The following is a 27497-nucleotide window of genomic DNA, read 5'->3' as shown; positions in this document are numbered from 1 at the left end:
TAATTTAGATCATTTTCAGAATATTTAATGATGATAATGATACAATTATATATTCCCTAAATGATAAAAATAAAACATGTAATGTTAATTTATGAAAAAAAAACGTTTTAATTTTATCAATATCATGGTAATTACAACTAGATACAGGCAATTAGATCAGAAACGTGCATTAATTATATTAACCCATTCATGCCTAGCGTCCTGAAAAAAAAGACATTGCAAACAGCGTAGACCCAGATGAGTCTGCGCTGTTTGCTTAAAGGGGCCTTTTCACAGATTTTGGCATTTTTTAACTTATTCATTAAATGCTTTATATTGATAAATGTAAACATTGGATCGTAAAAGCTCCAGTAAAAAATCAAGAAAAAAAATAAAAAAAGGAAAAGAACATTGCCCGGAGCAGGTTTCGAACCAGTGACCCCTGGAGTCCTGCCAGAGTCCTGTAGTAAAAACGCTTTAGCCTACTGAGCTATTCCGCCGAGTACACATTTGTGACGTATTTTATACCTTATATAAGCAATCTTCGTAGTTTCACAAAATTTAACGACAAAAACAGAACTCTCCAAATTATTCAATCGTTTCGCGTTGCAACGCTTTATAATTTTTAGGTTTTAAAATCGTCAAAAGATGCATATAATGGCTATATTAGAGCATGGTTAATGTTCAGTATTACTGTTTCCTCACAAATATCATAACTAAAACGAAAACTTACGAATCTGAAACAACTTTTTTTCAATTTTGTCAATTTACCAAAGCGTGAAAAGATCCCTTTAAAGAAATTTCTGTAAGAAATATTCTAAATATAGAAATAAATATACCAGACACCCCTACTTTTGGAAATAAATTGATCCAATTTAGAAGGATGGGAGAGTCCACTGGGCATAAATGGGTTAATGAACAACCCAGACATTTGTAGTGATTTATGGTCACTATTTGATTAACGTTCTATACATGACCTGTCATAAAAGGTATTTTTTAGCCAGTACTACAATCGGCAATGATAGTCTGTATTGCATACATATTCCAACGTCTATTATCGATTCGCTTCCTCAAACTGAACAAATATTTAATGTTTACATCGCGAAACGTAATGCATCCAGTTTCACTTTCGGTTTGGTTGGTTTTGTAAACACCGTAATTTCATCTTAAAAATTGGATGGTAGGGTGATTAAATAATAATGGAAAAGTAAATCACTTGGATAATAGGTCAAAATGCAACACAAATGAACGTTAATAGTGCTCTTAATATCAAAGTTTCGGTAAAAAGTTTGGCGCTAGTTCAACGCGCATGTATACAGCCTCATAACAATAGACTGACAACCTTTTGGGTAGTAAAGTAGTAATACAAGGCAATATGGCGACCGTTAGCCACGAGGCCTATCTTACGGAGGAATCCGAGATAGCCGATGTATCACGATTGGCGCCAATCGTGATACATCGGCTATCTCGGATTCCTCCGTAAGATTATGAAATAAATCGTCTGCTGATCCAGAGTGATGTCTGCGCCTATGAAATAAAATTTCATAAAAATGGCACAGTGGAGTTTAAACCAGTATTTCAACGTGGTAATATGTATATGTTTGTACATTTCGAAAGAATTATTTATTGACTTTATAAATATTTCGTTCTTATCTGTTTATTTGTCTAAAGTCAGTCGTTTGAGTCATAGACATTAACAGCCATATTTTTCGGATATCTTAGTCCGGAAAAAGGAATAATACAATGTCCTTAAGTTTAAGCATTTCAGATGAAGATTAAGAAAAGAAGATACAAGAATGTGTAAATCCTGATTTACCTAAATAAGTCTTTTATTCATACACTACATTTTCGGACAGCCTAAATTTAAGCCAAAATCATTTTTTTGGTGACAATACAACCCAAAATATAGCCAGAGACCTCTGTGTTTACCATTTCGCCAAAAAAAATTGTAATCTGCTACTATTAAATGGCAATGTGTATAACTATTCATTCTGCAATAAATTAAATGTTAAAAAGTAATGGAAACACAAAATGAAACAATTATATTTTTTATTCTATCCTCTTATCTCATAATCATAGATTTGATTGTTATAACCCAGTGCTTTCCACAAGTTATTTAATGGCCCTTGCTGGGGCACTTAAATTTCAATCAGATTTTTTTTCAAGAAATGCAACAAGCCATTCTGGCGAAATATGCATTTAGTTTGCAAATGCCTGTTGTCTCGTTTATCAATTTGCTGCTAGGTTACTTGGTTTCAGGATCCTTATTGATCAAATTTACAGTTGGCAGCAGTGATTACCACAAGATTTTTTTCAGACGCCCCGGGGCCATTAGGTGTTGGTTTGGTAGGGCGGCCCCCTCCATATGTTATCATTTTTTATTTTATTTTTTGACGTTATCTTGTGCATTAGGACTATTCAAGAAAACCCCCAAGCTATGAAGTCAATCATAACAACATTGTTTTAGTTGTTTTAAATCTTTCAGGCCTAGTTATGCATAATCCCCATGCGATCGATTCCCTGCAATTACATCTGTATCAACCAGACTCAATTACTGAATACTTACTTCCTGTTGCTTTTTGTTACCCGATAATCCAGTATATTCCATTTTTAACAGCAAATTCTAGTAAATATTGAGGATAAAAGAGCTCAAGAATTTCACTAACACAAACATTTGCCATTTTTATTAAGTATCAAATGAATGTAAGCTTCTGTGACTATTTATAGATTTGACGAAATAACGTCCAATCGGGATGGGGATTTTCCCACTGAACACGCATTTAGTGCCTGGCGTGCTGTTCATGATTTTATAGGACAATGAATAAACCAACACCTTCCACTCTACGTTGTACATGTCTGCATAATTTTCGCGCGCTTTTTATTGAAACAAAGGAACATGAAATAGACGAAGGGCTCTTTATTTGAAGCTAGCACTTATTAAAGTGGAGTTAACATTAAAATTTGGTAACATTTTTCGGATTACACATTAAATTATGCTCATTTAAGAATTCAACAAAACATTTATAGATGTGTGTAATGAATTCAACAATACTTTGTTAAAACACTTTACGAGTCAAATAAATGTTGTGACAAGGATTACACCCAGTTGCCATCATCAGTCTTCTAAGTTACTTGCAGAGATTTCATCTTTGAGATGTACCGTAGGGACCGATGAGTGTGGCAGAAAACAAAGCCAACAAACTGTAACAAAATCAAACATTTATGGCAATTACATCACACGTCGTCTGCTTATTCTATTGCAGGTATTGACTGCCTATAAGTGCTGTCGCTCATGCAAAGCATGCGCTCTCATGGCCAATATCGATTTTCCAATACATTGACGCTCCGTTATACATTTAGGCAGGTTTTTAGTTTGGAAAAGAGATATATGTTATTGACAGAGGATTGTAAATTGTCTGAAAAAATATTCGGCAAAGTCAATATCGCTTTGATCTTAAGAAGGGCTAGTTGCAGAAAACTTCACTATTCAGTAAATTTCAAGCGCTCCGCTGACTCCGCTGAATTTTGAAATTCAAACGATCCGGCAAAGAACCGTTAAATGGCCTGTGGAAAGCACTTGCATTTTATATACTCAGATGTGTTTTAATTTGCATCTTAATTTTACCCCAATGAAACCCCAAACATCAAACGTTCTGTGTCATAATTATATCACCCGAAATTTAGATAAGAACAAGTCATTTGTCGGAACAAGGATTTTGTAGGTCAGTAAACATATCAAAGTAGCCTGCACAGTTAAATTCCCGTAGATGATCTTGGAAACAAGACTTGCTTGACAAATTGAAAATAACGGTATTTGTGTTCGTAAGAATTTCTAAAATACACATGTGAACCAAACCAACATACATGTACACAGACAACACAAAATATTAATAATTGTGACCTTTTGAATACAAACAAATGTTGGTTTATTCATAAAAAAAATACTTTCATTTTCTTCCTATTTAAAGAAAATGACTTGTATATATTGCATGAAATCTAAGTAAACATATGGTTGTCAATTGGTCATTGTAAAAGAATATGAACAGTACACGATTAGCACACATTGTGTGTTAGGTGATTTACGCATGATAAGTTGGAATACTCAGGTCCCGATTGGACGTCTATTTTATCAAATCTTTTAATAGTAACATATGCAAAAATCCATTTGATACTGTAGAAAAATGGCGAATGTTTGTGAAATTCTTGAGCTCTTTTATTTTCAATATTTACCAGAATTTGCTTTTAAAATGCAAGTTGTGGTTATAACGGATTATCGGGTTATTGATAGAGACGGGAAGTCATAGGTATGCGGTAATGGAAAGAGTATACCTGTGGTTTAGTTGCAATAATCCAACTCCCAGCAACTGGCCCTCCGGGTCGCTGGGAGTTACAACTCTGAAAGACTTTTTTAATGACATATAAAGTTAACTTGCCGCCATATGTGTTTTGTTTTATTCAAATTTTGATTAAAAAAAACATTATTTTATTTTGAAAAGTGAGCTTTATCCAATTATATGCATAAGCAAACAACCATAGTGCTTTCAGTTCTTTTTATGCTCCCCCAAAAAATTTTGGGGGGAGCATATAGTCGCCGCTTCGTCCGTCCGTGCACAATTTTTGTCCGGGCTATTTCTCAGCAACTAATGACCGGAATTCATTGAATTTTTATGGGAAGCTTTACTACCAAGAGGAGATGTGCATATTATCAGCGGGTTCTGGTTGGATGATTTTTCACAGAGTTATGGCCCTTTGAAATTTTCCATTTGAGTGTACATATAGTGCAATTCTTGTCAGGGCTATTTCTCAGCAATTAATGGCCGGAATTCAATTAAACTTTATGGGAAGCTTCACTACCAAAAGGAGATGTGCATAATATCAGCCGGTTCTGGTCTGATTATTTTTCACAGAGTTATGGCCCTTTGAAATTTTCCATTAACTTTACATATAGTGCAATTATTGTCCGGGCTATTTCTCAGCAACTAATGACCGGAATTCAATGAAACTTTATGGGAAGCTTCACTTCCAAGTTGAGATGTGCATATTATCAGCCGGTTCTTGTCGGATGATTTTCACAGCGTTATGGCCCTTTGAATTTTCCATTGTACATATAGTGCAATTCTTGTCCGAGTTATTTCTCAGCAACTTATTACAGGAATTCAATGAAAATTTATGGGAAGCTTCAATACCAAGAGGAGATGTGCATATTATCAGCCTGTTCTTGTCGGATGATTTTTCACAGAGTTATGGCCCTTTGAAATTTTCTATAAACTGTACAGATAGTGCAATTCTTGTCCGGGCTATTTCTCCCCAACTACTGACTGGAATACAATGAAGCTTTATGGGAAGCTTCGCTACCTTGAGGAGATGTGCATGTTATTAGTGGGTTCTGGTTAGATGATTTATTTAGAGAGTTATGGCCCTTTGAAATTTTTAAGTTGCTAAACCATCCATCGTATTATTTTGTCCAAAGTTATGCCCCTCAAGACGTTTCCTTTTATCTGACTATATAGTGCAATATTGTGACAAAAAAAACTTTGGGAAGCATCACCCGTCTCCGACGGTTTCTTGTATTAATATACAATGTATTGACACTTGCCAGGATTATGTCCGAATCATTATAAATTAAAATCTGAAAATCATGTGGAAGTAATTTAAAATCTGCATGAAAACAAAAGTATTAAGTACAAATACAAATAAACAAGATTGAGACTGTAGCACACTTGTGGGTCTGAAAAAATAACTGGTAAGCATTTTCCAAGATAGTAAAATTGCAAGCGAGTTTTTGGATTTCTTTGTCACATTGACAGGTAAGCTACTGTCTGATTGAGCTTTTGTCCTACATTCTTATTTTTATCATTTATGCATTAATGTCTCTAAAAGTTTATATGTTGTACATTTCAGTTGTATGATAGTTTACAACAGTATGATGGCGAAAAAGCAGGGGTTAGTATCACCAGATTATTACCCGTCTTATTAGTTTTACCAAAAGTTGGCCTGGCATAAACAAATAATTAATCTTCAAAAGCAACATAAACATTTTGAAAAAGCAATGTATATTTTTCTATTTTAGAAGTTAATGAATTCTATAAACAATTTAAAAAAAAAGATTTTAAGATAATTTGGCAAAAAACGAGCAGAACATTATGTTTATATCCTGCAGCAAAATGCAGGTGTTCAGGGTTGTGGCTTCTTTCCATCAAATTGGCTAAGAATCATTTGGTTGATGTAATTTTTGGAAACCAAGAAGTATTACAGTTTGGTGACTACCGGGGTATCCCTGTCTTAAAGGTTTGCTGTTGGCTAAGCATTACTCACTTTAATACATAGTTAAGGTTGCACTAAAAGATTACACAATTCACACTGAAACAGTATTAACTTTTTATCAAGAGTTTAATTCTCCACAAAATGTACATGTGATCAAAAAGAATAAAAATGAGCCTCACTCAGTGCAGTCCACACAGGCTAATCACGGACGACACTTTCCGCCGAAACTGGATTTATGCTAATTAGAGCTTCCTTTAAACAAAACATTACATAAAAGCGGAAAGTGTTTTCCCTGACATGCCTGTGTGGACTGAAAGTCTAATCTGGAAGGACATTTTACACACATGCATTAAGCCCCGTTTTCCCAGAGCGAGGCTAAAATGGAATCTTCAGTTTGCACGTTTGCTTCAGGAGCTACTTTCCTTCAACCATCCCCACGTGGCCAACAGTAAGCTGCAGCTCGAGAACCCAGAGAACCTTGTAGGTCGGGTGTTTGAGTCGCCCTGGGACGACCTTGTGGCTGGCCATCTCAGGTCAGTAACAGTCATTGTCAACTTAACCCGTTACCACTTAGATAAATATTATGACGCATTCATAGTCTATTAGAAAATCAAATTTAATTTAAGACCTTTCTTACTTAATCAATTACATGTATTAAAAGCTTCATGTCCAACTCTAAGATACTGATAAGCAGCAAACAGCATAAAACCTGAACAGACTTCGAGTTACTCGCAGGCTGTTCTGTATTTATGCTGTGTGAACATTTTCCCTTTGCTACTGAGTGGGAAATGGTTAAGAGATCAATAAGTGCTGATTTTGAATATGCAACCAATAAGTTATTGGCTGTACTAAGGTGTTACTGGTAATTTTAACTGTAATTGTTTTGTTTACACATCTTGTAGAATGACCTCATGTCTACTATAAATTTCAAGCTTCTCCTGTTTATTTTGGGAAATGTAATCATTTTTCTTATTACTTCCGGAATATGAGGCAAATGTGAAAATATATGAAAAATTGCGACATAAATAAATTTTATTTTATGCTTTTCAACAGTTTATAGAGAAATATCGGTGAATTAAAACTGATAGTTCACTGTTACAAACTTGGTGGAATATCGATTTTAATTCACTTGTGATCATAGATTATTTTTTTTCACTGAGTGGCGCTGAATATTATTTTTTATTTTCGCTAATGAATTAAAATCAATATTCCAGCAAATCTAACAAATATACTCTATTTTTCTCTTGTTCAGGAATAAAATATGCACTATTTTCTCTTGTTCAGGAATAAAATATGCCATATCATAGCAGTAGGTTTCTTAATCAATGAATTCAATGTTTGATGTTTCCCCAGATGCTGTTGGGCTGTAGGTAACCATGACTTCATAGAGGCTTACAACTGCCAGGCGGCCGTCGTACAGTATCCTTCACATAATTTGCTGCAACTGTTTATTTATGAAGATGGTTTAAATTTCCCCTTTTTGTCATAAAATTCCACATCTTAAGGGCCTATAACCTTCCTTCAAAATAAAAAAACAAACTTATGTTTGTCATAAAATTCCACATCACAAGGGCCTATAAAGTTTCCTCAAAATAAAACAAACAAACTTACATGTATGTTCTAAATCCTATTTGGATGGAATCTTTGTATTTCTTTTGAACTTGATTTCTTTATGAACTTCATTGAAACAAACTGCAAAAAAGAATTGCATTTTGTGCATGTTACTGTAGCTGGTTAATTACCAGCTAACAACCAATTGTATTATGATTATCCCCAGTCAAAATAATTTTATTGCCTCAGTCTTGAGTCGCTCAAATTGTCCCTTATCACTCCTTAGCCACTGTGTCAGATCATTCACGAAGATCTTTCAGAGTCAGAAGGATGAGAACTGGTCCCTCTCGCTGTTGTTTGTCATCTGCCTTGACCTGCGCCTCTTTGCAAACAAGGTACAGAGTTCTGGGCATGATTGCTCAAAACGTGAATGACCAGTGAAGACAACAGCCAATAATTTGTTGCTTAAGTTTTTTTATGTGAATGAAGTGTTTATTTTTTAATGTATGCGTTAAATGTAAACAAATGTGATTTGCTCAAATAATTTGCATATGTTTGATAATATAAATGCTTTATATGTCCCCTACTATAGTAGTGGGGGACATATTGTTTTTGCCCTGTCTGTTGGTTGGTTGGTTTGTTGGTTTGCGCCAACACTTAAACATTTGCAATAACTTTTGCAATATTGAAGATAGCAACTTGATATTTGGCATGCATATGTATCTCATGGAGCTGCACATTTTGAGTGGTGAAAGGTCATCCTTCAAGGTCAAAGGTCAAATATATGGGTCAAAATCGCTCATTTAATGTACACTTTTGCAATATTTCAATATTCAAGATAGCAACTTGATATATGGCATGCATGTGTATCTCATGGAGCTGCAAATATTTTGAGTGGTGAAAGGTCAAGGTCATCCTTCAAGGTCAGAGGTCAAATATATGTGGCCAAAATCGCTCATTTTATGAGTACTTTTGCAATATTGAAGATAGCAACTTGATATTTGGCATGCATGTGTATCTCATGGAGCTGCACATTTTGAGTGGTGAAAGGTCAAGGTCAAGGTCATCATTCAAGGTCAAATATATGGGTCAAAATTGCTCATGTAATGTCACTTCTGCAATATTGAAGCTAGCAATTTTATATTTGACATGCATGTGTATCTCATGGAGCTGCGCATTTTGAGTGGTGAAGGGTCAAGGTCAAGGTCATCCTTCAAGGTCAAGCGTAATATATAGGGACATAGTGTTTCACAAACACATCTTGTTAATTATTATTTTTTTGGGTCTGAGGTTAACAGACTGTTACCTCAATTGGCCATTTAATTTTTTGCAATCGGGCCAAAAAGGAGATCTCTTTGTAAATTAAATAGAGTATGATTATGGTATTCATCGTCAGGCCCAGAAGGATGCTTAAAGAAACAAGCATGGCGTGTGTAAGATTGCAACTTGCTTTGAAAGTGGAACATCATGTTGTAGGATTGCGATTAAATGACCAGCCTAATGCAAAAATGGGTCTTATGCCATATGGGGTCAGCGAAACCTTGGGCAGGTTTATAGCGGACTGGGTAGCTTCAGACCATACTGCCTATTTTGCTACGCTGGCCATATACATGTATGGCATAAGACCCATTTTTGGCATGATGTGGCTCAATTGAACTTGAGTAATACTGATTATAAGCATCATCAGTGATATGATAAAAAATTATTGTTGAAAATAATAAACCAGGTAATTGCTTTTTTCCTGGTCATAAAATTGATTGTTTCATTGAGATGTATTTAGATTTTGAAATAAGTGGTCCTGAAATTTGATCAGAATCTAATGATTTCTTTGTAACTATCCCTGTTAAGCAGAGTATCTGGAGACAAATTTGGAAAACTTAAATGAAATTAAATGATGTGCTAACAGATGCTTTTTAGCTCACCTGAGCACAACGTGCACATGATGAGCTTTTGTGATCGCCTTTTGTCCGTAGTGCGTCGTCTGTCCGTCGTCAACATTTGCCTTATGAACACTCTAGAGGCCACATTTCTTGTCCGATTGTCATGAAACTTGGTTGAACATTTGTCCCATTGATACCTCGACTGAGTTCGAAACTGGGTCATGCTGGGTCAAAAACTAGGTCACTAGGTCAAAAAAAAAGAAAAACCTTGTGAACACTGTAGAAGTCACATTTGATGCCCAACCTTCATGTAACTTTGTCAAAATGTTTGTCTTAATTATATGTTGGTTGAGTTCAAAAATGATTCTGGTCCGTTGAAAAACATGGCCGCCAGGGAGAGGGGCAGTATTCCCTATATGGCTAAAGAGAATTCTTGTGAACACTAGAAGTCACAATTTTTGCCCAATCATCATGAAACTTGGTCAAAACATTGGTTTCATTGATATCTCGGATGAGTTCGAAAATGGTCCAGATCGGTGAATAAACATGGCCGCCAAAGGGCGGGGCAGTTTTCTCAATATGTATATAGTGAAAACATGTGAACACTCTCGAAGTCACAGTTTTGGTCCAATCTTCATGAAATTTGGTCAGAACATTTGTTTCCTAGATTCGACGGATTAGTTCGAAAATGGTTCAAATCGGTAAAAAACATGGCCGCCAGGGGGTTCTTTTTCCTTATATTTATCTAGTAAAAAGCTTGTAAACACTCTAGAAGTCACATTGTTGCCTAATCATCATGAAATTAGGTCAAAACATTGGTTATTTGGATATCTCAGATGAGTTTGAAAATAGTCGTGAACATTTGAAAAACATGGCCACCAGGCGTGGGGCAATTTTCTCTATATGTATATAGTGAAAACATGTGAACAGTCTATAAGACACATTTTTTGCCCAATTTTCATGACATTTGGTCAGAAGATTTGTTTCCTTGATACGAGAGTTGAGTTGGAAAATGGTTCAGATCGGTAAAAAAAACATGGCCACCAGGGGTGGGTCTTTTTCCTTATATTTGTTTAGTCAAAAAAACTTGTGAACACTCTAGAAGTCACATTTTTTTACCAATCATCATGAAACTTGGTCAAAACATTGGTTTTATGGATATCTTGTTATGATATCTAGGCCAAGTTCCTTTAGGGTTGCGGTCTGTTGAAAAACATGGCTTTAAATGGCTTTATAGTGTAGCCTTGTTTACACTCTACTATGAAATTACCGATGTACACGTTGAATGAAATTCATGCATATTATGATATGCATGATCTCCATGCAGTCATCTGAATTCTGAATATAAATTCTGCCGATAAGATATACAGTTATATCAATCTAGATGTATCTAGATGATGTCTAGGCCAAGTTCGAACATGGGCCTTGCCGGTTCAAAAACTTGGTCATGGGGTCACTTAGTGCGTTTTAAACATTCAGCATGTTGTCTGCTCTCTAATTCAAGTAGTTTTCATCTGATCTTCATTAAACTTGGTCAGAAGTTGTATCTACATGATGTCTAGGCCCAGTTCGAACATTGACCTTGCCAGGTCAAAAACTAGATCAAGGGGTCACTTGGTGCGTTTTAAACATTCAGCATGTTGTCCGCTCTCTAATTCAAGTAGTTTTCATCCGATCTTCACCAAACTTGGTCAGAAGTTGTATCTAGATGATCTTAAAGCCAAGTTCGAACATGGGCCTTGCCGGGTCAAAAACTAGGTCATGGGGTTACTTAGTGCGTTTTTTAACATTCAGCATGGTATCCTCTCTCTTATTTAAGTAGTTTTCAACCGATCTTCACCAAACTTGGTCAAAAGTTTTATCTAGATGATCTGAAGGCCAAGTTTGAACATGGGCCATGCCAGATCAAAAACTAGGTCACAGGGACACTTAGTACGTTTTACACATTGAGCACGGTGTCCGCTCTCTATTTCAAGTAGTTTAAATCCGATCTTCACCAAACTTGGTCAGAAGTTGTAACTAGATGATGTGTAGGTCAAGTTCGAACATGGGCCATGCCAGGTCAAAAACTAGGTCACGGGGTCACTTAGTGTGTTTTAAACCTCACCACGTTGTCCGCTCTCTAATATAAGTAGTTTTTATCCAATCTTCACCAAAATTGGTCAGAAGTTGTATCTTGATAATGTCTAGGGCAGGTTTGAATATGGGTCATGCCGGGTCAAAACAAGGTCACGGGGTCACGTAGTGCGTTTTAAACATCACAATGTTGCCCGCTCTCTAATTCAAGTAGTTTTCGTCCAATCTTCACCAAACTTGGTCACAAGTTTTATCTCGATGATATCTAGGACTAGTTTGAACATGGGCCATTCCGGGCCTAAAACTAGGTCACGGGGTCACTTAGTGCGTTTTTTAACATTCAGCATGGTGTCCGCTTTCTAATTCAAGTAGTTTACATCTGATCTTCACCAAACTTGGTCAGAAGTTTAATGGAGATGATCTTAAGGCCAAGTTAGGACATGGGCCTTTCTGGGTAAAAAACTAAGTCAAGGGGTCGCTTAGTGCGTTTTAAAAATTGAGCATGGTGTCCGCTGTTTTTTGTGAAGACGACATGCAAAATATTATGTGTCAATGCGGCAGTTGGGGGTATTCGTCACGTCTGTGACAAAGCTCTTGATAAATTTTATGAAGCAGGACATCTAAAAATGATCATTTCTGTCTGTTATACAGGCTCAAGAGAAACCACTTGCATTCTGCCCAATATTGACAATGTTTACTTTTTAAATTTCATTACCACAAACCTTTTCCTTTTAAGGAGGTGTACATTGTGGGGAATGTTTCCATTTTCAATTTTAACATTGTAATTGGCTTTCAGTTGCTCAATGATATTCCAAATGAACATTTGTCAACTGAACACCTAACCTGATGTTCAAATATAAGGCACTTTTCTTATTTAGTTATACTGACCAATAGCCAAGTGAATTTAAAGTGAGTCCAGCAGGTCTAAGCTATTTTTTGTAGTTTGGGCAAACATGAAAGTAAATTTCTATGAAAAACGCCTTTTTTTTTTTTTTTAATTGCTTATTTCTTAGGCTATTTTCACAAGCTTATCTTAGCCTTTAGGTGAGTTAGTATAACACATGGGATGTAAGTAACATGTGGTCATCAACCACAAGCCATTTAACCCTTTGCATGCTGGGAAATTTGTCGTCTGCTAAAATGTTGTCTGCTGAAAATCTAAAATTAGCATTTTCTTCCATTTTTGTCAAAGAATACTATCAGAATAGCAAACAGGCTGGATCCTGATGAGACACCACGTTCTGTGGTGTCTCATCTGGATCCAAACTGTTTGCAAAGGCCTTTAAAATTTGGTTCCAGTGCTGGAAGGGTTAACAATAAGAATATGTCTACTGATTGCAATTAGCAACTGCTGTCATATGCCTTAACATGAGAGCATGCCAACATCAATAGATCTTTATTATGCCCCCCTTCGAAGAAGAGGGGGTATATTGTTTTGCACATGTCGGTCTGTCTGTCCGTCGGTCCGTCCAACAGATGGTTTCCGGATGATAACTCAAGGCCTAGGATCATGAAACTTCATAGGTACATTGATCATGACTGGCAGATGACCCCTAATGATTTTCAGGTCACTAGGTCAAAGGTCAAGGTCACAGTGACTGGAATTAGTAAAATGGTTTCCGGATGATAACTCAAAAATGCTTATGCCTAGGATCATGAAACTTCATAGGAACATTGATCATGACTGGCAGATGACCCCTATTGATTTTCAAGTCACTAGGTCAAAGGTCAAGGTCACAGTGACTCGAAATAGTTAAATGATTTCTGGATGATAACTCAAGAATGCTTACGCCTAAGATCATGAAACTTCATAGGTACATTGATCATGACTGGCAGATGAACCCTATCAATTTTCAGGTCACTAGGTCAAAGGTCAAGGTCACAGTGACTCGAAACAGTAAAATGGTTTCCTGATAATAACTCAATAATAATTAGGCCTAGGATCATGAAACTTCATAGGAACATTAATCATGACTGGCAGATGACCCATATTGATTTTCAGGTCACTAGGTCAAAGGTCAAGGTCACAGTGACAAAAAACTTATTCACACAATGGCTGCCACTACCACTAACAGCCCATATGGGGGGCATGCATGTTTTACAAACAGCCCTTGTTGCTGTTAAGGTGTCACATTGCTCACAAGTGCTGTTATAATAACAGCTATAACAGGATTAGTGATGGTAAGTTTTTGGCAAAATGCAACCTTTATAGTTAACTTATAAAACAACCATTTTCTTTTTGAAAGTTGGGACAAATCGCCTCATGTTAGGACAGCAACACAAACATGTCAAAAGCAGAGCTGTCCTGCCAAATCGGGTCAAAATTCATTAAAATGTATTTATGCCTTGTACTTTTTGTTGATCATTTGCTATATGTTAATTATGATTTATCAAAAAAGAGATTGTTTGGTTTCCAGGGTGACCACCAGGCAGTGCACATGGGTCGTGGGAAGTACGGAGAGAGGCTGGAGAAGGCTGCAGATTTGCTCATGGGCTGCTTCAGAGTGTGTGCCAGTGACAAGTAAGTGGGGGTCTGCTTCAGAGTGTGTGCCAGTGACAAGTAAGTGGGGGCTGCTTCAGAGTGTGTGCCAGTGACAAGTAAGTGGGGGTCTGCTTCAGAGTGTGTGCAGTGACAAGTAAGTGGGGGCTGCTGCAGAGTGTGTGCTTTGACAAGTAAGTGGGGGTCTGCTTCAGAGTGTGTGCCAGCGACAAGTAAGTGGGGGCTGCTTCAGAGTGTGTGCCAGTGACAAGTAAGTGGAGGCTGCCTTAGTGTGTGGATCCAGTGACAAGTAAGTGGAGGTCTGCTTCAGAGTGTGTGCAAGTGACAAGTAAGTGGGGGTCTGCTTCAGAGTGTGTGCCAGCGACAAGTAAGTGGAGGTCTGCTTCAGAGTGTGTGCAAGTGACAAGTAAGTGGAGGTCTGCTTCAGTGTGTGGATCCAGTGACAAGTAAGTGGAGGCTGCTTCAGTGTGTGGATCCAGTGACAAGTAAGTGGGGGCTGCTTCAGAGTGTGTGCAGTGACAAGTAAGTGGGGTCTGCTTCAGAGTGTGTGCCAGCGACAAGTAAGTGGGGGCTGCTTCAGAGTGTGTGCCAGTGACAAGTAAGTGGAGGCTGCTTCAGTGTGTGGATCCAGTGACAAGTAAGTGTAGGCTGCTTCAGTGTGTGGATCCAGTGACAAGTAAGTGGAGGTCTGCTTCAGAGTGTGTTCCAGTGACAAGTAAGAAGGGGCTGTTTCAGAGTGTGTGCAATGACAAGTAAGTGGGGGTCTGCTTCAGAGTGTGTGCCAGTGACAAGTAAGTGGGGGTCTGCTTCAGAGTGTGTGCCAGTGACAAGTAAGTGGGGGCTGCTACAGTGTGTGGATCCAGTCACAAGTAAGTGGAGGTCTGCTTCAGAGTGTGTGCCAGTGACAAGTAAGAAGGGGCTGTTTCAGAGTGTTTGCTAGCGACAAGAAAGTAGGGGCTGCTTCAGAGTGTGTGCCAGTGACAAGTAAGTGGAGGCTGCTTCAGTGTGTGGATCCAGTGACAAGTAAGTGGAGGTCTGCTTCAGAGTGTGTGCCAGTGACAAGTAAGTGGAGGCTGCTTCAGAGCGTGTGCAGTGACAAGTAAGTGGAGGTCTGCTTCAGAGTGTGTGCCAGTGACAAGTAAGTGGAGGCTGCCTCAGTGTGTGGATCCAGTGACAAGTAAGTGGAGGTCTGCTTCAGAGTGTGTGCCAGAGACAAGTAAGTGGGGGCTGCTTCAGAGTGTGTGCCAGTGACAAGGACAAGTAAGTGGAGGCTGCTTCAGTGTGTGGATCCAGTGACAAGTAAGTGGAGGTCTGCTTCAGAGTGTGTGCAGTGACAAGTGAGTGGGGGTCTGCTTCAGAGTGTGTGCAGTGACAAGTAAGTGGGGGTCTGCTTCAGAGTGTGTGCCAGTGACAAGTAAGTGGAGGCTGCTTCAGTGTGTTGATCCAGTGACAAGTAAGTGGGGTCTGCTTCAGAGTGTGTGCCAGTGACAAGTAAGTGGAGGCTGCTTCAGTGTGTGGATCCAGTGACAAGTAAGTGGAGGCTGCTTCAGTGTGTGGATCCAGTGACAAGTAAGTGGAGGTCTGCTTCAGAGTGTGTGCCAGTGACAAGTAAGAAGTGGCTGTTTCAGAGTGTTTGCTAGCGACAAGAATGTAGGGGCTGCTTCAGAGTGTGTGCCAGTGACAAGAAAGTGGGGTTCCATGTGAATGTCTATAAGGAAACAAATGGGCATCGCTTTAGGAAAATGGGGTTTAATGCATGTGGGTATTGTCATCCCAGTTAAGCCTGTGCGGTTGACACAGGCTTGTCAGGGACAAGTTTTCCAACTTAATGGAATTTTTTATTTAAAGCAAGTCTCTTCTAAATGAAAATGATCAGCCTTTTCGGACCGCACATGGTTATCAGGGATGACACTTAACCCGCATGAAATAATCTTAGTTTACCCAGTTCGAGGCTTATACGATCTGCCTTATAAATACCTCTGGTTCAAGTGTATTTCATGTTCTGCAAGCCAACACATAATCATATTTAAGTAGTCCAGTTCTCAAGCTTGTTTATCCTTGTATGTAATGTTAGTTGTGTAAGGCAGCAAACCTTTTTGACTTTTTTTTAGTGAATAATTCCCTGTAAGCTACTTCTCCATGCTTGTGGCAAGTAATAAAAGGTGCAGTGTTGAAAAGAATGACTTAATAAAATTAATCTGTATAATGAAAACATTGTTGCGGCATTGAGCACACATTTTTGTGTTCCTAGTACTTAAAATTTCAAGTAAACATATCAAGTTTAAAGTGTTTGTTTTCAGCCGTGCAACCATTGAGGACACCAAGAAGTGGGGGATGTTGAACCTTGTGAATCAGCTCTTTAAAATATATTTCAAGGTTTGTGGAAACTGGATATTTAAAATTGAACTTTTGCAAACTGCTCATCTCAATGGTTTAGACATTTTGAATTTGAAAAGTAGGAATGCTTTGTCAGGTAATTTTGAAATATTTTCTTGTTAAATCCATGACTTAAATACTGAGATAACTTATGGGGTTCTTAAAATGTGTTAATTGATTTTATCTATCATTAGTGAGAAAAGCCACACAAAGTTATTTACTGCTACATGCAATGTTGTAGTAATATTTTAATGTTTAATATGTGAGTGATAGTGAAGTTTTTTTTAAAGGCAAAAATTACATTTAACATATCAACCTTGTATAAAATACTTTCTTTTTATTGACAAAGCCATGTCACATGCTACCCTTGTATTGTTTATATGAGACCAGTAGCTTTTCAGTCAGTAATAAAAATGATTTCACATGAGTTAACAAGATGATGCAATTCAGTATCGCTTAATTAAGTTAATTTTTTCCTGTTTGATTGAAATACTTGTACTCAATATGATAAATTCATAACTAATATTATTGCATTGAGTAGCTAAGCTAAATTTGATTGCTACTTTTATATTGTTTCTCTGATTATGTTTATCAGCACACTTCCATTACAGATCAACAAGCTGCACCTTTGCAAGCCTCTGATTCGTGCCATAGACAGTCTACCCATGAAGGATAAGTTTGCACTGTCGCATCTCATCACATTTAGGTGAGCATGTTTTCTATTACTGTGTTATTACATCCTCTATTCTATGATTGCATTCTCATTGCCTCACATTTACCATCGCATATACATAGACTTAGACTCATTTGGTCATTTATCCATAATCGAATTTGATGTATTATTAGTAAATTCACAGACTTGAATTTATCATAGCTTTTACACAGACTTTGATTTATCATTTAAATTACACAGCCTTTTATTTATCCTTGCATTGACACAAGCTTTGATTTATTCTTGCATTTACACATACTTTGATATACCGGGGTATCCCTGCATTTACCCAGACTAATATATCATGGCTTTTACACACACTTTGATCTTTCATTTTTTTAACACACAGTTTGATATATTATTGCTTTTACACAGACTTTGATATATCATAACTTTTATATGGACTTTGATATATCATTGCTTTTACACATACTTTGATATATCCTTGCATTTACACAGACTTTGATATATCCTTGCATTTACACAGACTTTGATATATCATTGCTTTTACACTGACTTTGATATATCCTTGCATTTACACAGACTTATATATCATGGCTTTTACACACACTTTGATCTTTCATTGCTTTAACACACACTTAGATATTTCATTTCTTTTACACAGACTTTGATATATTCTTGCATTTACACAGACTTTGATATATCATTGCATTTACACAGACTTTGATATATCATTGCTTTTACACTGACTTTGATATATCCTTTCATTTACACAGACTTTAATATATCATTGCTTTTACAGAGACTTTGATAAATTATTGCTTTTACACAGACCTAGATTATTTTTTTATTCGGATTAATCATTGTATTAACACAGACTGGAATTTTCCATTGTCACTGAGTTTAGACAGACTTGTATTTCTCATGACTTTCTCAAAGATTGATACGTGTATTTGTATTATCATTATGATCATGCTTACAATATAATGGAAGGTGGTTATAATTGGCTGTTTCTTAAATTTTCATTCACACGTGATACACTTTTCAAAATAGTTATTCGTTTGATATCAGATGATTTGTTCTGTTTGTCATATTGCATGTTAATTTTATTTCAGATACTATGTTGGACAGAAAGCAATGTTTGATGGAGACTTCAAGAAAGGTAATATTCATATTCATACTGGGTGAAATACACTATGTCAATATGTCCAATACTTTTTCCAGTTTTTTTGTATTTCCAGGCTTTCATTATGGGCTGAAAAACTGATTCAATTATAACACAAATTATACAAATATCCCAATAATTCAGGTTAATTGAACTCTGAACAATCTGACTGGCTTGTTGCAAAAAATTCTCTGACTAAGTGCTTTACACAAGATTATTTCACAGGAATACCTATCGTAATTATTTGTTGCTGCTTTGTCACAGCTGATGAGTACCTTACGTTCGCGTTTGAACGCTGCCATGTGATGTGCAGAAGAAACAAGCGACTGATCCTACAGTTCCTGGTTCCTGTGAAAATGCTCCTGGTAGGTACTTGTTTGTTGTACCATTGTGGGTAAATAGTTTCTGCCTTTCACAGGATTTCCTAATTTTCTGTGTAAAAATTATATGTAAAAGCATGTGATAATTTCATGGATCTGTTATGAAGTAACAGTTAGTGTGAATATTTTCATTGGGTGATTGGACTGCTTCAGAGCCACAGTACAATCCTGTAGCATAATCCAAAGTTATGCGTCTGCAAAAAAAATAACTTTAAAGGTTTTGTTTTTACATCAGTATTAGAAAACTGTGCTGGTCATTTTTCTCCTGAGGGACCACAAAATCGTCCAGAAAGTAATGGTGGCTTACATACTGTTAATTCATTATTATTGGTGGGACATTGTTTGTTGTTGATTTTTTGGGGTAGACCGATCCAGGAATATTAAATCCCAACTAACATCATGTCCAATGTTTAAATTTGTGAAGACTGAAATTCTGTAGGCATTAAATCATTGATATTATTCATAATCCACGCACACATCCTGCGTTTTATTTGTTATCCAGATAGATTAAGATAAATCCAGATACTATCCAAAGGGTAGTACAAGATTGAGATAAATCCAGATACTATCCAAAGGGTAGTACATTACAAGCAGATTCTTTACAGTTTCTGTGAAACACTGATGCAGTTAAGCTGTATCAATATAATTGATTTCATTCATTTAGAATAGTAGAGATTAGCGCTAATTGTAACAACCCTTCATGCCCAGTGTCTTATTTGTGCTGAAGAAGGTAAGATTCACGTCAGGATGGCCATGATTGTAATTGAATAAGAATATTTGTAAGTTGGCTTCATGGCATCAAACATTCATTATTCAGCAGTTATTCAGTCTGTTTACTATCACATCACAACAATGTATTCGTTAATTGCTATGTGATAAATTGGGCCCACCTCCTGCCCAAGTGACACTCTCTCCCTACTGTGATTTATCGCGGACAAGTACAAACACATAAACAAATTATTGATACAAAGTCCTCAGTTTGTTTTTGAGAAAAGCAGAAATCCTAAAATTTACGTTAAATAGTCTTTTTATTACCCACGAAATTTGATAAGCAAATATAGTTGTATCTAATGTTGATAATTTTTACATTTCCATTCATGCCCTACTCATAATGAGAGTTGCCTAAATTTAACAACATTACCGACATAGTTACATTAATTTTACTAGCAACAAAAAAAATCTATCTTGTATCTAAAATTGTGTTATTCTCCAAAGGCTGAGGGATATAGAATTGGGGTTGTCTGTCTTTCCATCTGTCTGTCAGTCACAAGCCTTTTTACGATTATAAAGTATATCAAGGATTTGGCACCCATCCATCAACAAAATTTATTCGGTGGGGGATATCAATTCAATTAATTTGCTTATTGTTGATAGTTTCTGAATTTCCACATGGACTTATGCACAATACTTGACCATCAGACATAACTATCAAATATAGCTTGTTCCACATGTTTGTTTGCTGTTGTCTACCACAGGGTCAGATGCCAAAGCCAGATCTGTTGAAAAAGTATGATCTAATGGCATTCCAGGAGGTGGCAGTGGCTGTACGGTGAGTGATACAGCTGTTGTGAACGTGTGTTGCTTGCTTTCCATTGGTTTATAGGCAAATATCAGACAATGAAATTTGTTGTTCTGTTTCATCATATCACCAAAAAAAATTTGGTTATTTTTTTAGACTTATCAGTTTTTATGCTCCCCCAAAAAATTTGGGGGGGAGCATATAGTCGCCGCTTCGTCTGTCCGTCCGTCCGTGTGTCCGTCCGTGCACAATTTTTGTCCGGGCTATTTCTTAGCAACTAATGACCGTAATTCAATGAAACTTTATGGGAAGCTTCACTACCAAGAGGAGATGTGCATATTATCAGCGGGTTCTGGTCGGATGATTTTTCACAGAGTTATGGCCCTTTGAAATTTTCCATTAACTGTACATATAGTTCAATTCTTGTCCGGGCTATTTCTTGGCAATTAATGACCGTAATTCAATTAAACTTTATGGGAAGCTTCACTATCAAGAGGAGATATGCATATAATCAGCCTGTTCTCGTCGTATGATTTTTCACAGAGTTATGGTCCTTTGAAATTTTCCATTGTACATATAGTGTTATTCTTGTCCGAGCTATTTCTCAGCAACTTTTTACGGGAATTCAATGAAACTTTATGGGAAGCTTCACTACCAACAGGAGATGTGCATATTATCAGCCGGTTATGGTCGGATGATTTTTTACAGAGTTATGGCCCTTTGAAATTTTCTATAAACTGTACATATAGTGCAATTCTTGTCCGGGCTATTTCTCCCCAACTACTGACTGGAATACAATGAAGCTTTATGGGAAGCTTAACTACCTTGAGGAGATGCGCATGTTATTAGTGGGTTCTGGTTAGATGATTTATTTAGAGAGTTATGGCCCTTTGAAATTTTTAAGTTGCTAAACCATCTATCGTATTATTTTGTCCAAAGTTAAGCCCCTCAAGACGTTTCCTTTTATCTGAATATATAGTGCAATATTGTGACAAAAAAAACCTTTGGGGAGCATCACCAGTCTCTGACGGTTTCTTGTCATTTACTTGTAATGATAGAAAATATTATTATACCTCACTTTTATTCACAATGCTAAACTCTCATAGGCCATCGTGACATAGAAATACTGTCAGACCCAGCGGGAAAAAAATTACTGTCCAAAAAATACTGTCGCCGTCTACCTTAGCAATCACGTGTGGAATGGTAAAAAAATTATGCTGTCCCATTCGCGCATGCGCGGTACGCAATTTTGCATTTCCGTTGTATTTGGATAATTAAAATATCGATTGCAGCTGAAGCTTTGCTGAAGAATAGATTAATGCCATTATTTAAGCTTTGACAGGAGTCATAAAAATCAAATTAGTATAAACCACACGCTTACCTCAATGGCAACTTTAATCCAATGCTGATAACAATAAAGTAACAATGATATACACTTCCAGTGTCTGTTCTTAAGGTGTTACGCATGACAAACACACAATCCGAAATACATTTTGGATTCTTTCAATGCTTTAAACAAATATTTTACTGTTAAAAAAAAAACCACGTCCATATTGTTGTCCCTAAATGTTTTGTCACCGAAATGACGTCACACGAGTACGTCATAAATTGCGTAATCAAGTAATGAAAATAAAATACGGAAAGCTGGTTCGGTAATATATTTTTAAAGAAATAATTGACGACTAAGAAAATTGATGGGATAAATCGATTACTAGGTCGGTTCCGAATATAGTGAAGTTCATTTTGCTCGGCCCGAAAATCTGAACCACTCAACATATTAATGGTTGTTCATTGCTGAAATTAAATACAATTATTGAATATTAAATTTGTTCATGGTTCATATAAATTGTTCATGTTTGATTAGTTTGTTCGGTATAATAAAATTAATATTACATGCCTGACTGTCGGAAAAATACTGTCAACCTTGGCTTCGCCTCGGTTGACAGTATTTCCTCAAGTTGACAAATTTAATGTCACTCTGTCAGACATGTAATATACTGTCTATTGCAGGTCTGGGAACATCCGCCAGCTGAATGAGGTTATGGAGAGACACGAGCACTACTTTATCAAGTGTGGCATATATCTCATATTGGAGAAACTCAAGATTATAGCATACAGGAACCTCTTTAAGAAAGTGTATGTGGGCCGAGGATTTTAGATATTTAGAGCTTTATGTTAAGATTTGTTATCTGGATTCCATAACTTAATAGTAATAATTTGTAGGCTTATCCATTTTTACCACCAATGATAGTTTCATTAAAATAATAGTGATTGATAAATAGTGTTATTTTGAAAAGAATTTAAATGTGCCAGCATTGTTTGTACCCACATATTATTTGTTTTTCCAAAATCTAGCCCATTCTCCAGTTTGTGTATTATTCCCTTCCATAGACGGAGGGATATAGTTTTGGGCTTGTCTGTCCGTCCTTCTAACCTTTCGTCTGTCTGCAACACTTTTGTGTCAAAACTGCTAGGGCCAAACTTGGTAAGAGCATATATACAGATAAGAGGATGAGGCATGTCTGATTGCCACGCAAACCATTTGTCAGTAACGAAGTTATGGCCAATTTTAACTTGAAGATACACTTTTTACTTTAGCTTTTTCCTGTCTTGAGCTGTTTTTCCAATAACATGTTAGCCACAGCCATGAAACTTACCACAGATGTAGCCACAGCCATGAAACTTACCACAGTTGTTCTCAATCATCCAAGGCTAAGTCACATGCAAGACTCATAACCTTAGAGGCAAGGTCAAGATCACAAATTATGGTCAAAGATCATTTGGTGGGAATATCAATTTGATGTATTTGCTTGTTTCTATTTGCTGTTGCAATGAGTAGATGGGAAAAGCCAGAAAAATGAGACATTTTTATTTGTTTATAATTTGAATACAGCAGAGCATTTGCCCACAAGTGCACTAAAATAGATTACCTCTTAGTTACAAAACGCTATTGGAAAGTTTATTGGGTTCATTTAGTTAATTGTATTAAGCACATTGAGTAATACTTATTTGTGGTTGTTATTGTATCAGTACTTAACTCTTTCAGTGTTGGAACCGAATTTTGAAGACCTGTGCAAACAGTTTGGATCCAGATGAGACGCCACAGAATGTGAAGGATCCAAACTGTTTGCTATTCTGATTGTATTCTTTGAAAAAAATATAAGAAAATGCTAATTTTAGAAATTCAGCAGACAACATTTTAGCAGACGACAAATTTCCCAGCATGCAAAGGGATAACCTGAAATATTGAGTTGTAGGTTTGAAGTGTTCTGCTGTGTTCTGTTCCTCAGGTACCTGATTCAGAAGACCCACCAGTTGCCAGTGTCTGCATTCACAGCAGCTCTCCAGTGGCTGGAGGTGGACCAGATTGATAATGACGAGACCGCCTGTATCATCGCCAACCTCATATGTGATGTATGTATTATTGCCAACCTCATATGTGATGTATGTATCATTGCCAACCTCATATGTGATGTATGTATCATCACCAACCTCATATGTGATGTATGTATCATCATCAACCTCATATGTGATGTATGTATCATCATCAACCTCATGTGTGATGTATGTATCATCGCCAGCCTCATATGTGATGTATGTATCATCGCCAGCCTCATATGTGATGTATGTATCATCGCCAACCTCATATGTGATGTATGTACCATCACCAACCTCATATGTGATGTATGTTTCATCATCAACCTCATATATGATGTATGTATCATCATCAACCTCAAGTGTGATGTATGTATCATCGCCAGCCTCATATGTGATGTATGTATTGTCACCAGCCTCATATGTGATGTATGTATCATCATCAATTTCATGTGTGATGTATGTATCATCGCCAACCTCATGTGTGATGTTTGTATCATCATTAACCTTATATGTGATGTATGTATCATCATCAACCTCATATGTGATGTATGTATCATCATCAACCTCATGTGTGATGTATATATCATCATCAACCTCATGTGTGATGTATGTATCATCGCCAACCTCATACATGATGTATGTATCATCATCAACCTCATGTGTGATGTTTGTATCATCATCAACCTCATGTGTGATGTATGTATCATCGCCAACCTCATGTGTGATGTATGTATCATCGCCAACCTCATATATGATGTATGTATCATCATCAACCTCATGTGTGATGTATGTATCATCGCCAACATCATATGTGATGTATGTATCATTTCCAACCTCATATGTGATGTATGTATCATGGCCAATCTCATATGTGATGTATGTATCATCACCAACCTCATATGTGATGTATGTTCAGGCACACCTCATCAGTGAATATGTACTATTCAAGCCCTCTGCAATGGTTGAATTTTTTATTGAAATGTATTTCAGTTACCTTACTTTATCTGAATATTGATTAAGGTTTTTTGTGTAAAATTATTTTTATATGGTTCTGTGCTTTTATAAAACAAGACATTTGCAATCCTATTTTAAAGAACTTGAGCGACTCGATTTCACTACATGGTCTACAAAATATTTCACATTTAAAAATGTAGATCAATATAATCTTTATGAAGATAAGCATAAATAAAAAAGTGATAAAAATGGTTACAGTATATTTGTTAACAGGTTTATGTAATATATGTCTGTTAATAGTAACCGTAGTAATTGTAGTCATGATGTTCATATACATAATTAGTGTGTGTTTTTTCAGAACAAGATCAAAGGTTACATCTCATATCAGCATCAGAAAGTTGTCGTCAGTAAACAAAACCCCTTCCCACAACTCACCACAGTCATCTGAGCGTACCTTGTGCATGATTGATTATCAGTCTTACAGAAGCTTGCAATTGGTGTCCACAGTTGGTAGTGTGTAGCCCAGAACACAGTCAGCTGGGTGACCCAGACGCTGTATTAGCTGTTTTACCAGTGTTTGATATTGGTGCATCACAAGAACAGTGTTCAACTGCCATTAAAGATCAAAGAAGTATTTTACTTAACTATATATTCCTAAAAGAGAAGTTCCAATACATTGCCCAATTATAGTAATAAAGCTGTGGACTTGTGTTACACAAACTATGTATGTCGAATGATGTGTTGCCATTGTATTGAATAATATACAAAAAAACATGGGAAATATTGGATGAATAGTTTTATGCATTTCAGATAATTAACACCATGCATATTAGATTAGATATTATTTCCATTATGTTTCAATATTTACCCATTTATGCCTAGCGTCTAGAAAAAAGGCCTTGGCAAACAGCGTAGACCCAGATGAGACGCCGAATGAGGGTTTGCGCTGTTTGCTTAAAGGAATTTCTGTAAGAAATATTCTAAATATAGAAATACATATACTAGACATCCCTAATTTTGGAAATAAATTGATCTAATTTAAAAGGATAGGAGAGTCCACTAGGCATAAATGGGTTAACTTCAAATTTGATTCTCAGCTGCTATGTAATGAACGTTTTAATGTAATGTTTTTATCGGTTTGTTTTAAGTGAGAAGATATTACTTGGTGCATTAAGCTTAAATTCTGTTAGAGAAATTCCAATAACAATGCCAGCTTTGTTCTCTCTGAATCGTAAAAACTCAGCTGTTCAGAAATCAAAATTTTATATTTATTTCTGCTGCCAGTTTTAAGGTTCTTTATTATTTCCAACAGATGTGACTGAGAAGAATTGTTTTGCACCAAACATATAAATCTTGCAACTGCAATGTTTGTTGGATGATGTGCACTTTTCTAAATATTAATACTGCTAGGCCTTGCTCTGTGAAAAGGGGATTTAATGCATGTACATAGTGTCTTCACAGATTAGCCTGTGCAGTCCACACAGGCTAATCAGGGAAGACACTTTCTGCTTTTGTTTATTTTTGTTTAAAGAAAGTCTCTTATTAGCAAAACTCCAGTTGATGCAGAAAGTGTTGTCCCTGTGTAGACTGCAGAGGCTAATCTGGGACATACGGAATATTACGCCTGTCAATTGTTCCAAGAGTTTGTATCACTCGAGTAACTTGTGTGATGACGTATCACACGAGAGGCGGAGCCTCGAGTGTGATGCGAAATACCACAAGCCACGAGAGTGATACAAACTCTTGGAACAATTGACTAGCGTAATATTCCTTTCATTATATACAACAACTAACAAAAACAGTTAACAATTGTATTTTTTACTTTAACAAAACAATGACTAAAACGGTACGCCATAGTTTATTTAAGACGCGTATGAATACAGTTTATGTAAATTAACGTGTAAACATACGAAACGGGAAAACACAGGTTTCCGACACGCTTACCTTAATGCAATCGTTAATCAAATGTTTATAACAATTAAGTTGACAACTTTAATCCGATGTTTATAACAAAAACGTTGAAACAATATGCACTTCCACTTCTATCTTCCATGTCTTGATCGAAACTTAGTTTAAACCACACTATTTTATTGTATTCTTATACATTTATGCATGATAAACACACACTCCAAAATACGTTTTGAATTCGTTCGATGTTTTTAACAAATAGTTTACTGTTAAAAAACACCATGTCGGACAGGTCCTTAAATTCCATAGAGTTAAGATAAAAATATTGTGTTTCGTCGCAGAAATGACGTCGCACGATGTACTACCTAATATATTTCGTAATATAAAATATTTCTATTTTCGGTGCGCGTAATGTGAGGTCATTAAATGGGTCGAAGTAGTCTGGCTAGTATGGTAATACGGAATTGGAAACAGCGAGAAGCGCAATTTTTTTATTTCAACGATTGAAACAACCTGTATTTTGTTAAAAGCATTAAACAGGTAAATAATAAAACACTTTATGCACATGCATGAAACCCCTTTTTCACAGAGCAAGGCCCATTTGTATTACATGTACAGTAGCAGACCTCTCAACAGTTTTCTTTGTGAGTTTTGTTTGTACCGATCTCATGAATGAACTTGGGACATTCAGATATGATGGTGTCATGGGTATTGTATATTCAATCACACATGTTATTCATTTACGTTGATGCATTATGAATGTATTTACTGTGAAATACTGAAAATTAAATATTTACAAAACTTTATTTTGTTTGTAATACACATCTTTTTCATATTTGCCTTTTGGTTCTAGGCATTGTATTAACAAAGATCCTGAAACAAAATTTAACTTAC

The 27497-nt window shown here is 36.5% G+C and overlaps 1 protein-coding gene across 1 annotated transcript; it reads left to right on the top strand.

Moving 5' to 3' along the window:
- The first annotated feature begins 1496 nt into the window (after positions 1 to 1496).
- LOC127833249 (PCI domain-containing protein 2-like) lies at positions 1497 to 27407 on the top strand. Its single transcript, XM_052358412.1, has 14 exons — positions 1497 to 1565; positions 5881 to 5922; positions 6655 to 6776; positions 7597 to 7662; positions 8093 to 8189; positions 14168 to 14271; positions 16551 to 16626; positions 17238 to 17332; positions 18415 to 18461; positions 18729 to 18829; positions 20320 to 20393; positions 22374 to 22499; positions 23654 to 23777; positions 25054 to 27407. The coding sequence occupies exons 1-14, from the start codon at positions 1530 to 1532 to the stop codon at positions 25141 to 25143; spliced, it is 1200 nt and encodes a 399-aa protein (XP_052214372.1). The 5' UTR covers positions 1497 to 1529; the 3' UTR covers positions 25144 to 27407.
- Positions 27408 to 27497: the final 90 nt, after the last annotated feature.

Source organism: Dreissena polymorpha, chromosome 6 (assembly GCF_020536995.1).
Source record: "Dreissena polymorpha isolate Duluth1 chromosome 6, UMN_Dpol_1.0, whole genome shotgun sequence".
Lineage (NCBI taxonomy): Eukaryota > Metazoa > Mollusca > Bivalvia > Myida > Dreissenidae > Dreissena > Dreissena polymorpha.
Note: the sequence above shows the minus strand (reverse complement) of the source record. Positions and strands in the feature narration are given on the sequence as shown.

Bases quoted from the DNA above. Each gene is read 5' to 3' on its own strand.
- LOC127833249 (XM_052358412.1), top strand. From the start codon at position 1,530: ATGGCACAGTGGAGTTTAAACCAGTATTTCAACGTG. The intron at 8,190-14,167 runs GTACAGAGTTCT...TTTGGTTTCCAG, and splicing joins TGCGCCTCTTTGCAAACAAG to GGTGACCACCAGGCAGTGCA. The intron at 20,394-22,373 runs GTGAGTGATACA...TGTCTATTGCAG, and splicing joins GAGGTGGCAGTGGCTGTACG to GTCTGGGAACATCCGCCAGC.